Below are 16124 nucleotides of genomic sequence, written 5' to 3'. Positions count from 1 at the left end.
ATTTCTTCCGAAATAAAAAAAAAATTCAACATATCGAAAAAAAATTAAAGAAAAAATAAAAATAAATAATAAAAAGTGAGATAAAAGAAAATTATTGAAAAAAAATAAATAAATATTTATTTATAAAAAATAAAATAAATTATATCATAACATTACAAAAATAAAAATAATAAAACAAAATAATGAGGCAACAAAAAAATAAATATATGAAAAAATGTGATTGTGCCAGATTTTTCGCATCCCCCCATGCAAATCAAAATGTAATGTAATAATAACAAAAATTGCATTGTGTGCACTCTGTTTCACGTGTGATACGGCACGAGAGTATTAAAAAAATTAAAAATGACCGTAATAATAATAAAAATGTGTAGGTATGGAAATACACACAAATAATAATTACAGTTATTGTGCGGTAACGGATACATATGTGAAATGTGATTTTTTTGCACGCTCTCTTGAAAATTTCCACAATGCAAAAAAAAAATAATAATTTGTCATGCCTCGGTTTTAATGTTTTTTTTTTGTAGCCGAAAGGAAATTTTTTTTTATAACACAGTTAATTTAATTTAATCTTATAAAACGCATTTATGTAAAAAAAAAAGTAGCAATATAATTATTGCTTTCAGGACATTCAATTTGTAATCTGCAGAGTATAACAAGAGGATATAATTTTTTTTTTTCGAAAAAAAAAAACCTGCAGTCGTCTGTCTGTGTGCTTAATTAAAATTTATAACGTGTTGCGGAACGAGTACTGTTCCCTTTTTATTTTATTTTTTTTTGTTTTGTTTTTTATACACATCGATGAGTACAGAGCCTCGTTTTTTTGTATATTTTATTATTTTGCAATTAAAAAATTTGTGTCTGTGCTCTTATAGTGTTTTTTCGCATACATGAGTATCAACTGCAGCAGCAAAAAAAAAAACAGTGACAGGATAAAAGTTTAAGCAATATGCGACGAGTAGGATGGAATATATTTAAATTTAAAAAAAAAAAAGTTTCAGTTTTAATATCTTCCGGTTAACATGTTTTGAATCAGCATATCAGTGATTATTCTATTTTTTACTGAAAAAAAATAATAATAAAATGTCAAATAAAATTTAAAAAATATAAATGAAAGTGCGAAAAAGTCCTCCGGGCGAAAAATCATCATATTGCGGATCGATTGAATTTTATTTGAAATGTTTGTTTTGTTTTTGGGAAAGTGATTTATTTAAATTTGTTTTGTGTTTATGGGTCACAGGAGATTTAATTTTATTAAAAATTGTAATGGTAATTCAGGGAGTTATTAAAATTTTTTGTGGTAGTTTAATAAAATTAAATGTTATTCGTTGGAACTACTGTTTTAATTTTTTTTGGAGTTATTCTTATTTATTATTTTTTTAATAATAAAAATCATTAAAAAATATTTTTTTAATAAATAATTTTTTTTTTAATAAATGAGAGAAAGATTTTTAAAAGTTTTTGAAGGTAAATTGTCAATCAATTTTCAAAAACAGGAAAATTTTCGTTATATGTTAAATAAATACAAAATAAAACGATTGATGTGAAATCAAGTCACTTTGAAAATTTTGAATCTTCATGAATATTTAGAAATTTATGAGATATAGAAATATGATGAGTTGATTGAATTGATAGACGTGAGTGTTTGTTACATGTTTACAGAAATTGTTAAATTTAGTCAGTTTGTATTTAAAGTTATTCTTAATATTTATTATTAAAAAGAATAATCAAAAGTTTTTAATTCAAAATTAATTTAAATTAAAAAAAAATAAATTCAAAAAAAAATATCAAAAATAAATTTAAAAAAATTTAAAGAAAAATTAAAAATAAAAATTCAAAAAAATAAAAATAAATAAATTCAAAATTTAAATAAAATTAATTTTTTTTCTTCGTATCTTAAGAAAATTATTAAATTTTGAAACTGAATTAAATTTATTTAGTAAAAAGGATCATGCATGAATTAAAAAAAAAGCTGTAAAACAATCGGTAATGGGATTAAATTGTAACTTTTGGGAGAGAAACATTTTTTTTCAGCTTTGAAATTAAAATCCAGCGCCTTTTACAATTTTTTAGAAATGAGACGATTTTTGCCCTGTTAAAAAATTGTTGAAAGAATCCAGATTTGATTTTTTTTTGTGTTATGGAAATTGTTCTTAACATTTTCAACTTTAAATTGATATATAGCTTATTGCATTTGTACTAAAAAAAAATAAAATAGTGAAAAAGAGCATAAAATGATCATTTGAGGCCCTAAATCATTTAATGACGCTTTAACATTGAAAATATAATTTTTTTTTTCAAAAATCCAAATTGAAATTTGGCTCTTCTCCCTAAAGCTTCATTTTAAGACCATTTTCGATTTTGCAGCTTAATTTTTAAAAATTTATATTTGAATCCTATTAATAACAGTTATTGTTCAATGATACTTTGAATATGAAAAATTTATGAAAATGTGAAATTTCTCATTTTTTACCTTTTTTTTTGGAGTTTGGAAAGAAAATGTATAGTAAAAAATTATCAGTTCTAGCAAAAGAAACAATTTTAAAAATTTCACCCAACCATATTTTTTTTTGGATCTCAAAAAAATTTGAAGACTCCAGACGATTTTTTTCTGTAGGATTGTTTGTCTTCTCAACTAAAAAATTTTTTAATACCTTTTTTTTATACCTCAAAAAAAAAAATTAAAAATGTAAAACTTCACCTCTTGCGTGTTATATCATGAGAATTTTTTTAAATCAAACCTCGGTCAAATTTAAAGTAGTTCAAAGTCTAACAAAAATCTTCATGAGGTTTTTAAGTTCAAGAACTTTCGAAGATTCGAAAATTTTTTGAATGTTTTTTGGTAAGAGTTAAAATTTTTTGAGCTCATATAAGTTTTTTATTAAAAAATTGATGGATATAAAAAAAATTATTTTAAAATTGAACGTTTTCTTTGTAATAATTATTTGCCTTGTAAAGAAAACTAAAGCTTTCATTATAATTTAAAAATTTATGACCATCCAACAAAACACGAAAAATTTCAAAATCTTCCTTAAACTTACCAAAATCGAATATTTTACGATTTACATAATTCATAAAGATATTCTTCCACGCTCATCCAAAAAGCATTAAATATCCACAAAAAATCAAATTAAATGCCTTGTCCTCAAAAACAACACACGCCAAAAAACATGCAAAACACTCCAATAAAAAAAATTCGCATTATTTTCCAGACTGACACTTACGGTCGAAAAAATAAAATAAAAATAAAAAAATGATGGAAACAATTTTATCCTTTTTTTTCTTGCTGTTTTTTTCACACACACGCTCGCAAAAAGAAATAAACCATCACAAAAAAAAATGTAAATAAATACGAGGCCAATTACAACCCATATCATATTTACCTACTACTCTCTCTTCTTCGGTTCCTTGCCTCTGTCTGTTTCTCTTTTGTCGTGTAAATAACACACAATAAAAAAAAACGAAAGAAATTCTAACATAAATTTTTGATGTTTAAATGAGGGTAGGTAGTGAACGAACGCTAAAGCAACGTTAATCCGTAAATTATTAAGAAGGTCGACCTTTGCAATTACAAAGGAAGGAAGAAAAAAGAAATGAATGATGATATCATGACGATGACGCGTCATCATTACTTGTTACATTATCTTAACAGAAACATCAAAATATGTCGGTAAACAAGAAAAAAAATTAATAAGAATTATGTTGAAAAAAAAACCAGAAAAGAGAACGGAAGTCAGCCTTCATAAGCAACCGGAATTATCGTTTTCATTTTTTTTTCGTTTTTTATGTAAAAAAAAAATAGAAAACGAGGGAGAAAAATAATTCTAGAGCTTTATACTTGGATTGAAATCTTTTACTTTGCTTTAGAGATAAATCTTAGTTAAACTTGATTTTTTATATTTTTCCTTCAAAGCTTCAAAGTTGACCTCAATTAAAATTTTCCATCCCAGGAAAAATTTTTTATCAGTTTTTTCTGATGCAAAAAACTTCAAAAGTTTGCAAAAAAAAGTTATTTATTGATAAAAAAAAAGTCTTAGAATTTAATAAAAACCTCTCTTTCAATATTCTGTTTATTTTATGTTAATGATGAATTATTTATGGGAAAATGTTGTACACTTTTTATCATCTCCACAGAATCTATTATGGCGAATCAAATGCATAAAGTTCTCCTCTTCATTCAAAATTCATATGGCGTTCTATTCATTTTTGTTCTATAAAAAGCAATTATTTTCCATCATCCCCAACATCAGCATCAAACCGTAGTTTTTCCACACAAAATAGGAAAAAGCGAGAGAAAAAACACTTTTTAATAGAAAATAATGGATTTTTTCGTGCACACCTCTTGCAATATGCCGCTATACGAGACACTTCCTCGTACAATTTTTTAAGGCATATAAATTTATCGCATGTAAATGACTGCAAAAAAAAATTAAATTGTAAATTGTTTTTGTAACACTCCCAACTTCTACTAGAGCGGAGCTAGTAAGGAGGAGCAGCACACAAATTACCTGGAAATTGAGGTGTTTTGACGTTGTGTCGTGAACATAGCTTTTTTTGCTACATGCATACATGAAATAATTATGAAAATATGTAATAAGAGTAATTATAACGAAAAAAAAAAGTTGCGCCATTGTTCGAAAAATTGTTAGGGAAAAGTATTTGCGATGCACTTCGGCGATGTGATCGGAAAATAGTTTGTAACATGAGAAAATTCACATAACACAATATATGATATTGGAATTTTTGGTGGTTTTGTTGTATGCAGAAAAGTTCGAGATGGAATTTCAGCGCGAGGAATTTTTAATTAATAAGGTTGCGAAAGCAGCTTTTGGGTGTCATGCGATGATGAGGAAAAGTTGATGGAAGGAAATAGTTGAGTAAAGTGGATTTTTTTTCTTAAATTGTTTCTTGGTAATATGAAACTTTTTAAGCTTTATGTAGTTTTTTTAGCAGTTAATGCATTTTTTAAGTTTTGAAGCATTGATGAAGTATTTGAATAATTTAAAAAAAAAATATGAAAGTTTTAGCTAAAAAAGAGTACTTTTTTTAAAAGAAAGCTTAATTATTTAAAAACTATTTTAACTATTTAAAAAAATTATTACCGTTATTAATTAAGAAATTTTGAATTAACTCAAAGGCGGAGTTGATAAAAAGTTACAAATAAAAACTTTTTTAAAAAATCGGTAGCTCGATATGGTTAAGCCATTATTTGTAGATTTCTTAAATAATTCAAAAGTTCTCCTAAAAATGTTAATGGGTTTTAAAACTTATTAATTAATTTAAAAATAAAAGGAACAAGAAATCTCATCTCAATTGGCCATCACTGATATTCGACAATTTTACACTTAAAAATTGTTCAGGTTTGTTTTTAAAAATACGAAGTTTTTTACATATTCAAAAAATTTTAAAATTAATTAAATCTAGTTTGACACTTTAGGTTTTAATTTGTTTGATGAGCATTTATGGCTTCACAAAATTAAAACCTTATTTAGTTCAAAATTTCTTAAAATATTGAATTGCGAGTTTTGAAATTTCTCTTAAATTTCAAAGACCGAAATTCAAAAATATTTTTTTTGTTGAAAAGCTTGAAGCCTTGTTTCATAGCACGATTTTGTACATTATTCTTTGTTTGACACTTAGTAAATTCGTTTGATGGAGTATTTCGCTTATTCTGCTATCCTACGTGAATTTTAAATTTACTTACTTACTTCTTCTTACTTGGTTGACACTACAATCATGTCTTGGCCATGGTCATTCCATTTGGATCTGTTTTGTGCCACTGTCTGCTAGTTGTTAATGTTCACCACCCTTAGATCAGCTTGAAAGCAATCGATCCATATTACTTTGGGTCGCTCAAAACCTCAATGACCTTCAAGATCCCGAGCGACACTGTTCCTGGGTCAATTCGTGCTAAATGACCGACCCATCGAAATCTGTTGACTTTTACTTGTGCCACTATGTTCGGCTCCCCATACTCTCGCTCTAATTCGAAGTTGTATCTACGTCTCCATCCCCCTTCATCCCACTTAGCTTCGGTATTAGTTTACTTAGTTACTTACTTAATCTACGACTTTGTATTTTCAAATGACTCAGGCTCATTGTTTTTGCTTGTTCTGAAATTGATTTGAATTTTTACGCTTATTATTATTTTTAATCTAAGGAATTTAAAAATTAATTAAAATAACTTAAATAAAAATTTTTAGTTTTTTTTTTCAATTTGACAAAACTTACCTGAAAGTATGAAATGGATATTATTTCAAAGAAAATTAAGTTTTAAACTAATTTGCAATTTTCTAAATTTTTAATAATTTTTTTTTATATTTTTTTCAACTTTTTATAACCAAAAACTTACTCAAAGTGAATACTAAAAAAATACAAAAAGCCACAGAAAAATTCGTGAAGCTGAGTTTGAGCTTTTGCGTTAGAAATTGATTTGATTTTTTTACCTGATTTGTAATATTTTAAACGTAAGAATATAAAAATAAAATGTTGAATAAAAATTAATTAAACTACATTTAAAAAATTACCTTATTAAATTAAAATAAATTAAATAAAAATTTATAGAATTTTTTCAATTTGAAAAAAACTTTCAAAGTATGAAATGGATATTATTTCAAAGAAAATTGATTTTTAAACTCATTTGCAATTTTCTAAATTTTTAAATGATTTTTTTATATTTTTATTTTTTTCTTTTTTTTTACACGTAAACTTTTAATTAAATTTTTAAGCTGAGTTTAAGTTAATGCATTATAAAGTTTGTATGGATTTTAAAGTTCTGAACTTACCTGACCTTATTTTTCGCAATTCCTTCAGGCTTAGTAATTTTTTATCGACGTTAGAATGAGTCTGTTTGCTATATTTTACTCTTAGTCCTTCTTGAAACTTACTTAGAATTTGATCTGAAAACAAAAAAAAATCTTATTGGCATCGCGACGAAGATTTGTTGTACAAAAACTTAAAAAATCACTTTAAAATCCTGAAAAATCCAGCAACCAAATGGAAACGCCTTGCCTCTTGCTGCAAAAATTGAATTACAAATTTGTTTGTTTTCTGTTCTGTTTGCGTGTGTTTCGTTTCAATTAGTCCAATTTCCCTTATTAATCTCCAATGTAAATGTTTATAAACACAATTTTGCCTGCTCGAACGACACAATATAATAAAGATAATAGAAAATCCGAAGGAGAAAGAAAAAACGGTAAAAATTCCCTTTGGCATGCTTTCCATTTAGCAGAGCGACGGACCAAACTAAATGCAGTAATGAAATGCATCCATTTATTTAGTCCCATTTTCTGTTTCTTTCATCTCTTCTTCTATTATACAATTTTTTTTTGTTTTGTTTCTCATTTAATTTCATCCACTTCTTCGGAGCATTTTCATTTTGTTTGCCTCGTTATTGTATTATTATTATATAATAACAGGCAGCAGGAGAGGTCGTCATCGTATGTCGTTTATGATGCTTAAATTGTAGCTTTATTAAACAAATAATGTTACGTCGTGGTTCTTCCGCTGCTGCTGCTCCTGTCGTTGCGACAACCAAAACAACACTAAACACGTGCTTTGTGCAGCGCGAAAGGCAGGGTCGGAAATTCTTTGAGTTAAAAAAAAATCAAAAATATTTTAAAATTTAATTGACTTTTGGTTTTGAAATTAAATGTAAAAATTATAAAATTTCTTAAGTCGAAGTTTTAAGTTAATTAAGTCAAAATTAAAAATTTATTTTTATCAAAAAAAAAATAGATAATAATTTTTCATAGATTTTTTTTGCCTTAGCTTCTAAGGTAAAATTGCTTAAAAAATATTTTTTATGAAAAATTTTTTTTTTTTTTTTTTTTTTTGAAAAAATTAAGTTTTTAATTTTGACTTAAAACTGACTTAAAACTTAAAAAAAAATCAACTTAATTTTGAATTATTTTTTTTTTTTTAGTTTTCTTTTGACTTAAAATATTTCCGAACCTGGCTAAAAGCCGTATATTAAATTGGCTCATTAGAAATAAAATTATGCTAATTTATTTAAAGATTTGCTGTGTTTTTTCCCTCTTACAATTTAATTTTTTTGTCGCGCTCCTTTTTTCCGCTCCTTCGTGAGACAACGAAAAATTGATTTTTTTTTCGTTCAGTTTCTAAGCAATTCACACACACAAGTCAAGGACATTTCACGAAGCGAAGAAAAAAAATTGTTAGTTGCCAAAGGCATTATTTTACAATGTTTTACATAAATAATTGTATGCTTGCTCCTTTGTTAATCATTTCCCAAGAATTTTACGGCAAAAAAAGAAAATGTTTATTTGAACAAAAAAAAAAAAGTTTAAGAAAAAACAAACATCCATCCATCGTCGATCCCATTAAAAATTACACACAGTAGGTAACAGTCGAGTTTATATTTGTTGTAACTTCCAATTATCTTAATTGTCTTGAAAAACAAAAAAAAATCTTCTTCTTCTTCGTTTTCTTCGTAACTCGTTTCTCTCTGGATTTCATGCGAAACGAAATGCGGGCGCGCAAAGTGAGGTTGTTGAAAAGCATCAATAAACATACAATTTACAATATAAATAAAGATAAAGTGAACAGTTTAATGTTTGTTTCGCGGCTTAACGTTCATTTGCGAAGCGGTTTGAATGGGAAATCACTCAAATTTTTCGGGGAATTTCCGTGCTGCGTGCAGGAGTTGAGTTGAATTGACAGTGACGAGTAATTTTTGTGATGGAATCGTAATTAAATCATGTTTTTTTTTTAAAGAAAAGATTGTGAAGTTTTTGAGATTTTTGTATGAAATTTTTCAATGCAGTTAAATAATTTTATAAAAAAGTTAGAAAAATTAAAATTTTGTTTAAAAACGTATTGGGTTTAATTTATTTTTAACAAAATTTATGTTTCAAGGCCAGGATATAGAAAAGTTTTGTTTTTTACGTAATAAACAAGATAAAAGCCGAGTGGGAGAAATTAAATATAAGATTTTTGTTTTTATTATTATTATTGATTTTTATAGACCTTGAAATAGAGTAAACTTGAGATATTCTTAGAAAATTGTCTAAAATTAGTTAAAAAACGAAAAAATTGGGATTATAAAATATTTTTAGTTCAGTTATTTATTAAAAAAAAATTTTTTTCAAAAGTAAATTAAAAAAAAAATATTTTTACTAAACAATTTTTTTTTAAATTAAATATTATTTTTAATTAATTAGTATTTTTCATTAAAATTTTTCAATTAATTAAATTAAATTACTAATTAAATTAATTAAATATATTAAATTATTTAAATTTAAATTAATTAATTTAATTATTTTATTCATTAAAATAACTATTTTTTATCTTATAAATTATTTTAAAATTAAATAAAATTGTCTAAAATTAGTAAAAAAAAAACGAAAAAATTGGGATTATAAAATATATTTACTTAAGTTAGTTATTTATAAAAAATAAAATTTTTAAAAAAATATTATTTTAAATTAATTACTTTTTTTTATTAATTTTTTATTAATAATTAAATTTATTAAATTAATTTTTTTATTTAATTAAATACAAAAAAAAATATTATTTATTATTTTAAAATTAAATTTAAAATTAAAATTAAATTTAAAAAAATCATAAAATAAAATTTAAAAAAATATAAATAAAAATTCAGTAATTTTTTTAATTTTTAATTAATTTTAATTAAAAAAAAATTAAATTAAAAAATTAAATTTTAATTTTGTAATTAATTTGATTAAATTATAATAATTAAATTTAAATTATTTATTCAATTAAAATAAATTAAATAATTATTTTTTATTTTATTAATTATAAAAATAAAATAAATAAATTATTAATTTTTTTTTAAATTTAAATTTTAATTTTATTTTATTTGAACAGATGGAAATTTATTTAATTTTTTTTAAATATATTTTACCTACAATCAAACTTAAATAAATTATTTATTTATTTTTGTGTAAAGATTCATTTAAAAAAAATCAAAATTAAATCTCAAACCAAAAATTGTTAAAATTAATTAAATACCTACTTTTATAAATCAAAATAAAAGAGATGAAACCGTTTGCCTAAGGAAAATTTTAATTAATGTTATTTCGAATAAATTTCACTTCATGGAAGTGTCAAGTACAACATATTTCAATCGAAATTCTGCCACTTTATAAAATATCATGTTTTATTTTTAAAAAATAAATATTTTTAAAGAAAAATTCAAGAGAGACAAGAAAAAATCACATCACACATCCTCAACACGAAAGAAAAAAAATCCATCAATTCTTAACAATTTATCCTTATTTTTCAGATTTCATCCTCAATCATGTCTCAATAATCGATGAATTAAGTTGCGAGCAAACAAAATAAATTAAAAAGCACTTTAAAAGATTCCTAGAAGAAAAAAAAAGTTACACAAAAAAAGGGAAAAAAAGAGTGTGAAATGTAAATAAATCGTTTAAAGAGCAAGAAAAGAAGAAAAAAAAGAAAAATTAATGATATCATTATACAACATGAGTAAACGTTTGCTACTTCTTTTATTCTCACTATGAAAAAATAACACTCACACACACACACGAACACCTAACGCACACACAGACACACACTCAATCTTGCTTTTAACAACAAAGCACAAAAAAGAGACCTTTGTTACATGATTTCTCATTCAAACATTTTGAAGAAAAAAAAACATCCCAAACTCTGACAATTTAAAAGAAAAAAGAAAACAAGTGAGAAAAAAAAGTATCTGTGAAATATTTATGTTCAAACGAAGAAAGAAGAAAAATAATACGACGGAAAAGCAAAGGAAATGCTTTTATCCTTTTTTGCTCCATTCTGTCTTCGTGCACGAAGAATAACGCCAAAGATGATGAAGAAGAAGGCGAACACAAAGGCTTTCTTTTTTTGAGTGAACAACACACACACACACGTCAAGCGTTGATCCTTTAAATAGTGTCTATCACGACGGAAAAGCTCTTTTTTTTTGCAAAAAAGAAAAAAAAGTGAAATGTGAGAAAAAAAAATGTTTCTAACAAGAAATACTAAACTTCCGGAAATTGACAACAACAAAAAATAAAAAAAAATTGCAATTACCTGAAGCGAACACAAATTTAACAAAAAAAAGTGTGTAAAAGCCATTAATTTGCAGTAATTATCGCACGACCAACAAAAATATAAAAGAAAAGTTTGCACCAGTAAAACAGGAAAACCATTAAGGAAACATAATGCTATTCAATCGCTTCCATCAAAACAACACAAAATACGACAGACATGTAACACGATCGTCAACAACTTTACTAATTACAAGAGTATCCTTTTTATTACTACTTTTACAACTGCAAAGTACGTACCTGCTGCTAACGAATGCTCAAGCCGACTTTGGCGGCGAGGAAGGCGAAGATGACTTTGGTGAGTTTTAATTTTAATTTTTTTTCCGTAAATTAATATTTCTATGCGGAATTAATTAGAGTAGGTACCGGACTTTTTTAATTATTACTTTTGAACAAAAAAAAATAAAAAATTCTGCTTTTCTGATGGAATAAAAATTAATTTCAAGACTTACCTACTACTGGAACGGAACTATGCGAATGGAGTATTAATTAGAGACGTTTGTTTGATTTCTCACAACTTTATCGTTTGAAGCGTTTCAAAATGTGAATTTTATGTGATAGTGAGATTAAAAGTTTTTGCGTAATGAAATTTGTTTTAGATGATGGAGAATTAGGAAGCCTTAATAGTTGATTAATTGGAAAAAGATAAGCTTTAGTGGGAGTTTTTCCTGGTAAATTATTTCGGTTGATTCGTTTGAGGCGTTCTCTAACGGATTTTGTTTTTCGATTTATTATAATGAAAAAAAAGAGAACTCTTTCAAATAAATTTTTTTTTTCGAGTTTTTGATCATTAGTTTGTTTTTGTATTGTTAATAAATTAACGAAAAGTTTAAAAAAAATCTTGTAAATAATAGAAAAAAATATGTTCTTAATAATTTTGTTACAATTTTTATCAATTTCAAATTATTTTGGACATTTTAAAAAAATCTTGATAAATTACTCAATACTAATTACACTGAAAATTCTATCATAGGGCATATAAATATTCAGAAATCTACACATTTTTCAATGAAAATTTGTACAAAATGAGAGATTTTTAAATATTTTTGATGATTAAGCTAAATTTTAAAAATTATGATCAGAAATTATTCAAAAATATTGAAATTCTTTTTAAATAAAATTTATTGAGAAAATTTAAAATGATAGATTTATATGAATTTCAAAATTTTTTTAATTAAGGAAGAAATTAATTGTCATATTTTAGACAATTTGAAACTTTTTTCTATTGAAAGTAGTTCAAATAAACCCATAGAACTCCATAGAAAATCGAAAAATTCAAAAAATTTTTAAAACTGAAATTTTTTTTGAACATTTAATTTGAGTTATGAAAAAAAAAAATCAATTTCAAATTATTTTGGACATTTTAAAAAAATCTTCATAAATTACTCAATACTAATTATTTTTTTTCCGAAACTATGTCAAGAAAATTACAAATTAAAGATTTGAAGCTTGAGTCACAGAAAGCTCGAGCTTTTGAACGTACTTGTAAATTTTACTTAGGACCAGTTTTGTATAAAGGTGTCAAAATATTCAATGAAATGTCAAGGCTGTACAAAACTAACTGTGATAATATAAATGAATTCAAGAAAAAGGTCCTAAAAACATGAAAGATGCAATTAAAGAATATATTTGAATAGTTCGACTTTATAAAAAGTTTAATACTTTAGGAGTAGGACTTTTATAAAAGAATTTTAACCGAATTTGAGAAAAAAGTCATAAATTCAATTTTCATGAACTGCTAGGTACATCAAACTATATGTAGTGACTGAGGTCTCAAACTTTATTATGCACTTTCAATAACTAATCTAAGAAACCTGAATGAATCTTGTCATTACTTAATTGTCTTCGATATGTGAAAATGTAATTTAGTCTTCGTCCTAACTTCAATTAAATAATATCTAAATAAATAGATTTAAGAAACATAAAAAATACTCATTATTTCATTGCATGTTATATATATAACAATACTCCTGGTTAGTTCGAAAATCCAAATATTTTTTACAGCTTCGAGATCTTGGTCGGAATAAGCACCTTTGTAAGACTATCTGCCAATTGAATTTTCGTAAATATTTACAAAATCTATTTTTACTTGTTCCGTTAAGATTACATCTTGAACGAAATTATGTCGAACGTCAATATGCTTTGTGCGATTACTAAATCCGTTTGAATTGGCATTAACGATAGCGCTTTGGTCATCAACTTTTATTGTAATTTGATTTTGATCCTTGAATTCCTTATTGAGTTTGAATTTAAATAACCACAACTTCAGTGAAGCGAAAATATTTTTTTTAATCAGCTGAAGAATGGTTCTCATAGCCTTGTTTACAGATTTTTATATTGTTCTCAAGTCTTCGTCATTCATTAGCATCAGTATTGTACTACAGTAGTCAATGTGAGACCAATTTTTTTACTTACCAACTAACTCCATCTTCACTTGTCCTCCATCCTTCATAAGCTCTTTATAAAGTTTTCATCACAGTTGCTCTAAATTCATAATTAATTCCTTCTTTAACAATTCATTAAGCTTCCTAAAAAATAAAAATATAAAAATTTTTAATCCTCATATACTTGCCTCTATCGAAGTCAAATCCTCTTTTCTACCGCTTATCCACAACTACGTTCCTTTTTTCACTAATGATCCTTCTGTTTTCTTCTCCATCCATTCTCTGCAGCAGCACATTGCATTTGATCCCCTCGTACAATATACTCGCCACTTACGGACAATAACATTTTTCGTCTTTATTGTTATTTGAAACACATGTTCACCTCATATCCATTCATGATTTATTTATATCGACTTGTTTCTTCTCTGCTTGCGTTGTGCAACAATTTTACATGACTGGACACAAACAATTTTAGATTTTGATCATTTCATATGGCAAATAATAATTCAAGTAAACTCCATAAATATGAAAAGTCCCTGGCTTGGCAACGGGCAGCTGTATGTGTGATCAAAAGATTAAGTTAATAGCATATGGAGCCAGATATGAATACAGAAGCAAATGGTAAATCTTATCGGACGAGTGCATCGAGTTTTTCATTCAAAAAAGTCCTGTATGTGGAAATGGTTGTAATAATGGACAAAATACTCGGCATGCCATGTGTTTCATCGAGACGAGGAGAGTACATTAGTAGTAGCATTAATTTAGTCTTCTTGTTTGTGAAATTCAGATACATTACCATTGTTGTTGTTGTTGTTTTTGTGCCATATATATATTTCTTGTCTCTCGGAACAAAGACATGAAATATTATACGTATCCTTAGCTGCGAAAGCCCACTTCATAAATCCTCTGTTGTGACTGTAAATGTGCACACATGACGACGAAACGACACATAATTCGAAGGTCTTTTCTTCCCTTTTTTAAAGGTACGAATAAAACATAAATTTTGCTGGTAATACAATACGTCTTTCTGATGACTTGTGTGCGTATATGGCTTTCGTATTATGAAAGGTGATACATGTGTTTCTTTGTGTTGCCATATTTTCATACCCAGTGGGATGAAAAGTTGGGGTTTTAAGTGGTTTGAACTAAAAATAAGGCCCTTTAATTACTAACTTCTGAAATATTCAAATTGACTCCTGAAGGATTCAAGTTGACCCCTGAAGAATTCAAATTGACCCCCGAAGGAATCAAGTTGACCCCTGAAGAATTCAAATTGACCCCCGAAGGAATCAAGTTGACCCTTGAAGGATTCAAGTTGACCCCTGAACAATTCAAAACGACCCTTGAAGGAATCAAGTTGACCTCTGAAGGAATCAATTTGACCCATGATGAAATCAAATTGACTCCTGAAGGATTCAAAACGACCCTTGAATGAATCAAGTTGACCTCTAAAAGAATCAATTTGACCCATGATGAAATTAAATTGACCCATGATGATTCAAAACGACCCTTGAAGGAATCAAGTTGACCTCTGAAGGAATCAAGTTGACCTCTAAATGATTCAAAACGACCCTTGAAGGATTCAAGTTGAACCCTGAAGGAATCAAGTTGACCCCTAAAGTAATCAAATTAACCCCTTAAGGATTCAAGTTGACCCCTGAAGGAATCAAGTTGACCCCTAAAGTAATCAAATTAACCCCTGAAGGATTCAAGTTGACCCCTGAAGGAATCAAGTTGACCCTTGAAGGAATCAATTTGACCCCTGGTGAAATCAAATTGACTCCTGAAGGAATCAAATTGACCCCTGAAGGAATCAAATTGACCCTTGAAGAATTCAAATTGACCCCTAAAGAAAAAAATGACTTCTAATAGAAATCAATTGACCCCTTAATTTAGTTTTCTAGTTTTTTAATGAACCAATTTGTTCCATTTGATTCCCTTTGGACCTTAACCTCCATAAAAAAGTTGACCCCCATTTCTTCCCACTGGGTAAGTAAAGGACTTAAAGTGTACTATGAGTCATTTTTTTTCCTTTTCATAAAGGCACTTTGAAAGACTCGAGATAATAATGAAAAATAAAGCAGGAGCTTACAAATAAACAGAAAAAAAAGAGAGAGAAAACAATACTCTTGTCGCTTAGAAAAATCTAAATTACTCTGGTTGAAGTCAGTGTTTTATCATTTATTTACCTTCATATTTTCTTTTATATTTATTTCCGTCTCTTCTTTATTTGTCGCATTTTCCATAAAGGAAAGAAATATGAGACATTAGTCCATTTGCGCTTGCCATTGTATTCGCAGTAAAAAAAATGTTTAAACGAAAGGTATTCAGAGAAAAAAAAGTGAATAAATTGTAGGAAATAAGCACTCACGAGCGTGGTTGTCATTATATAGAGAGATAAAGCGTTTTCTATGATAAATTTTCGTGTTTTCTTTCTTTTACATTTTTTTGATAAAAACAGGACTGTTATGAATTTAATCTGTCATTTATATCGTTCGACCTGACTTATGATGCTATCAGAGGGGAGATCAAAAACACCTTGAAGATGCTTTTTTTCTGTTTGTTTGTTTGTATCGTTGGCATTTGATGACACAAAGGGAAAATTGTCGTTTGTTCTGATTGTTTTGATGGTTCTGAGACATTTAAAGAAATGTAAGAACATCAGTCATTCTTT

The 16124-nt window shown here is 26.5% G+C and overlaps 1 protein-coding gene across 1 annotated transcript in view; it reads left to right on the top strand.

Annotated features, from left to right (window-relative positions):
- Window positions 1–228: 228 nt before the first annotated feature.
- Window positions 229–16124, top strand: part of LOC134835190 (uncharacterized) — a 116902-nt gene continuing 101006 nt past the window's right edge. Inside the window, exons 1-3 of the mRNA XM_063850061.1 lie at window positions 229–367; window positions 10268–10401; window positions 10587–11364. Of these exons, the coding sequence (XP_063706131.1) occupies window positions 11181–11364 (184 nt within the window). The 5' untranslated portion in view covers window positions 229–367; window positions 10268–10401; window positions 10587–11180. The remainder of the gene's footprint in view (window positions 368–10267; window positions 10402–10586; window positions 11365–16124) is intronic.

The sequence above is a fragment of the Culicoides brevitarsis genome, chromosome 3 (genome assembly GCF_036172545.1).
Source record: "Culicoides brevitarsis isolate CSIRO-B50_1 chromosome 3, AGI_CSIRO_Cbre_v1, whole genome shotgun sequence".
In the NCBI taxonomy this organism is placed as follows: domain Eukaryota; kingdom Metazoa; phylum Arthropoda; class Insecta; order Diptera; family Ceratopogonidae; genus Culicoides; species Culicoides brevitarsis.
The sequence above is the reverse complement of the archived record's forward strand: the minus strand, read 5'-3'. Positions and strand labels throughout refer to the sequence as shown.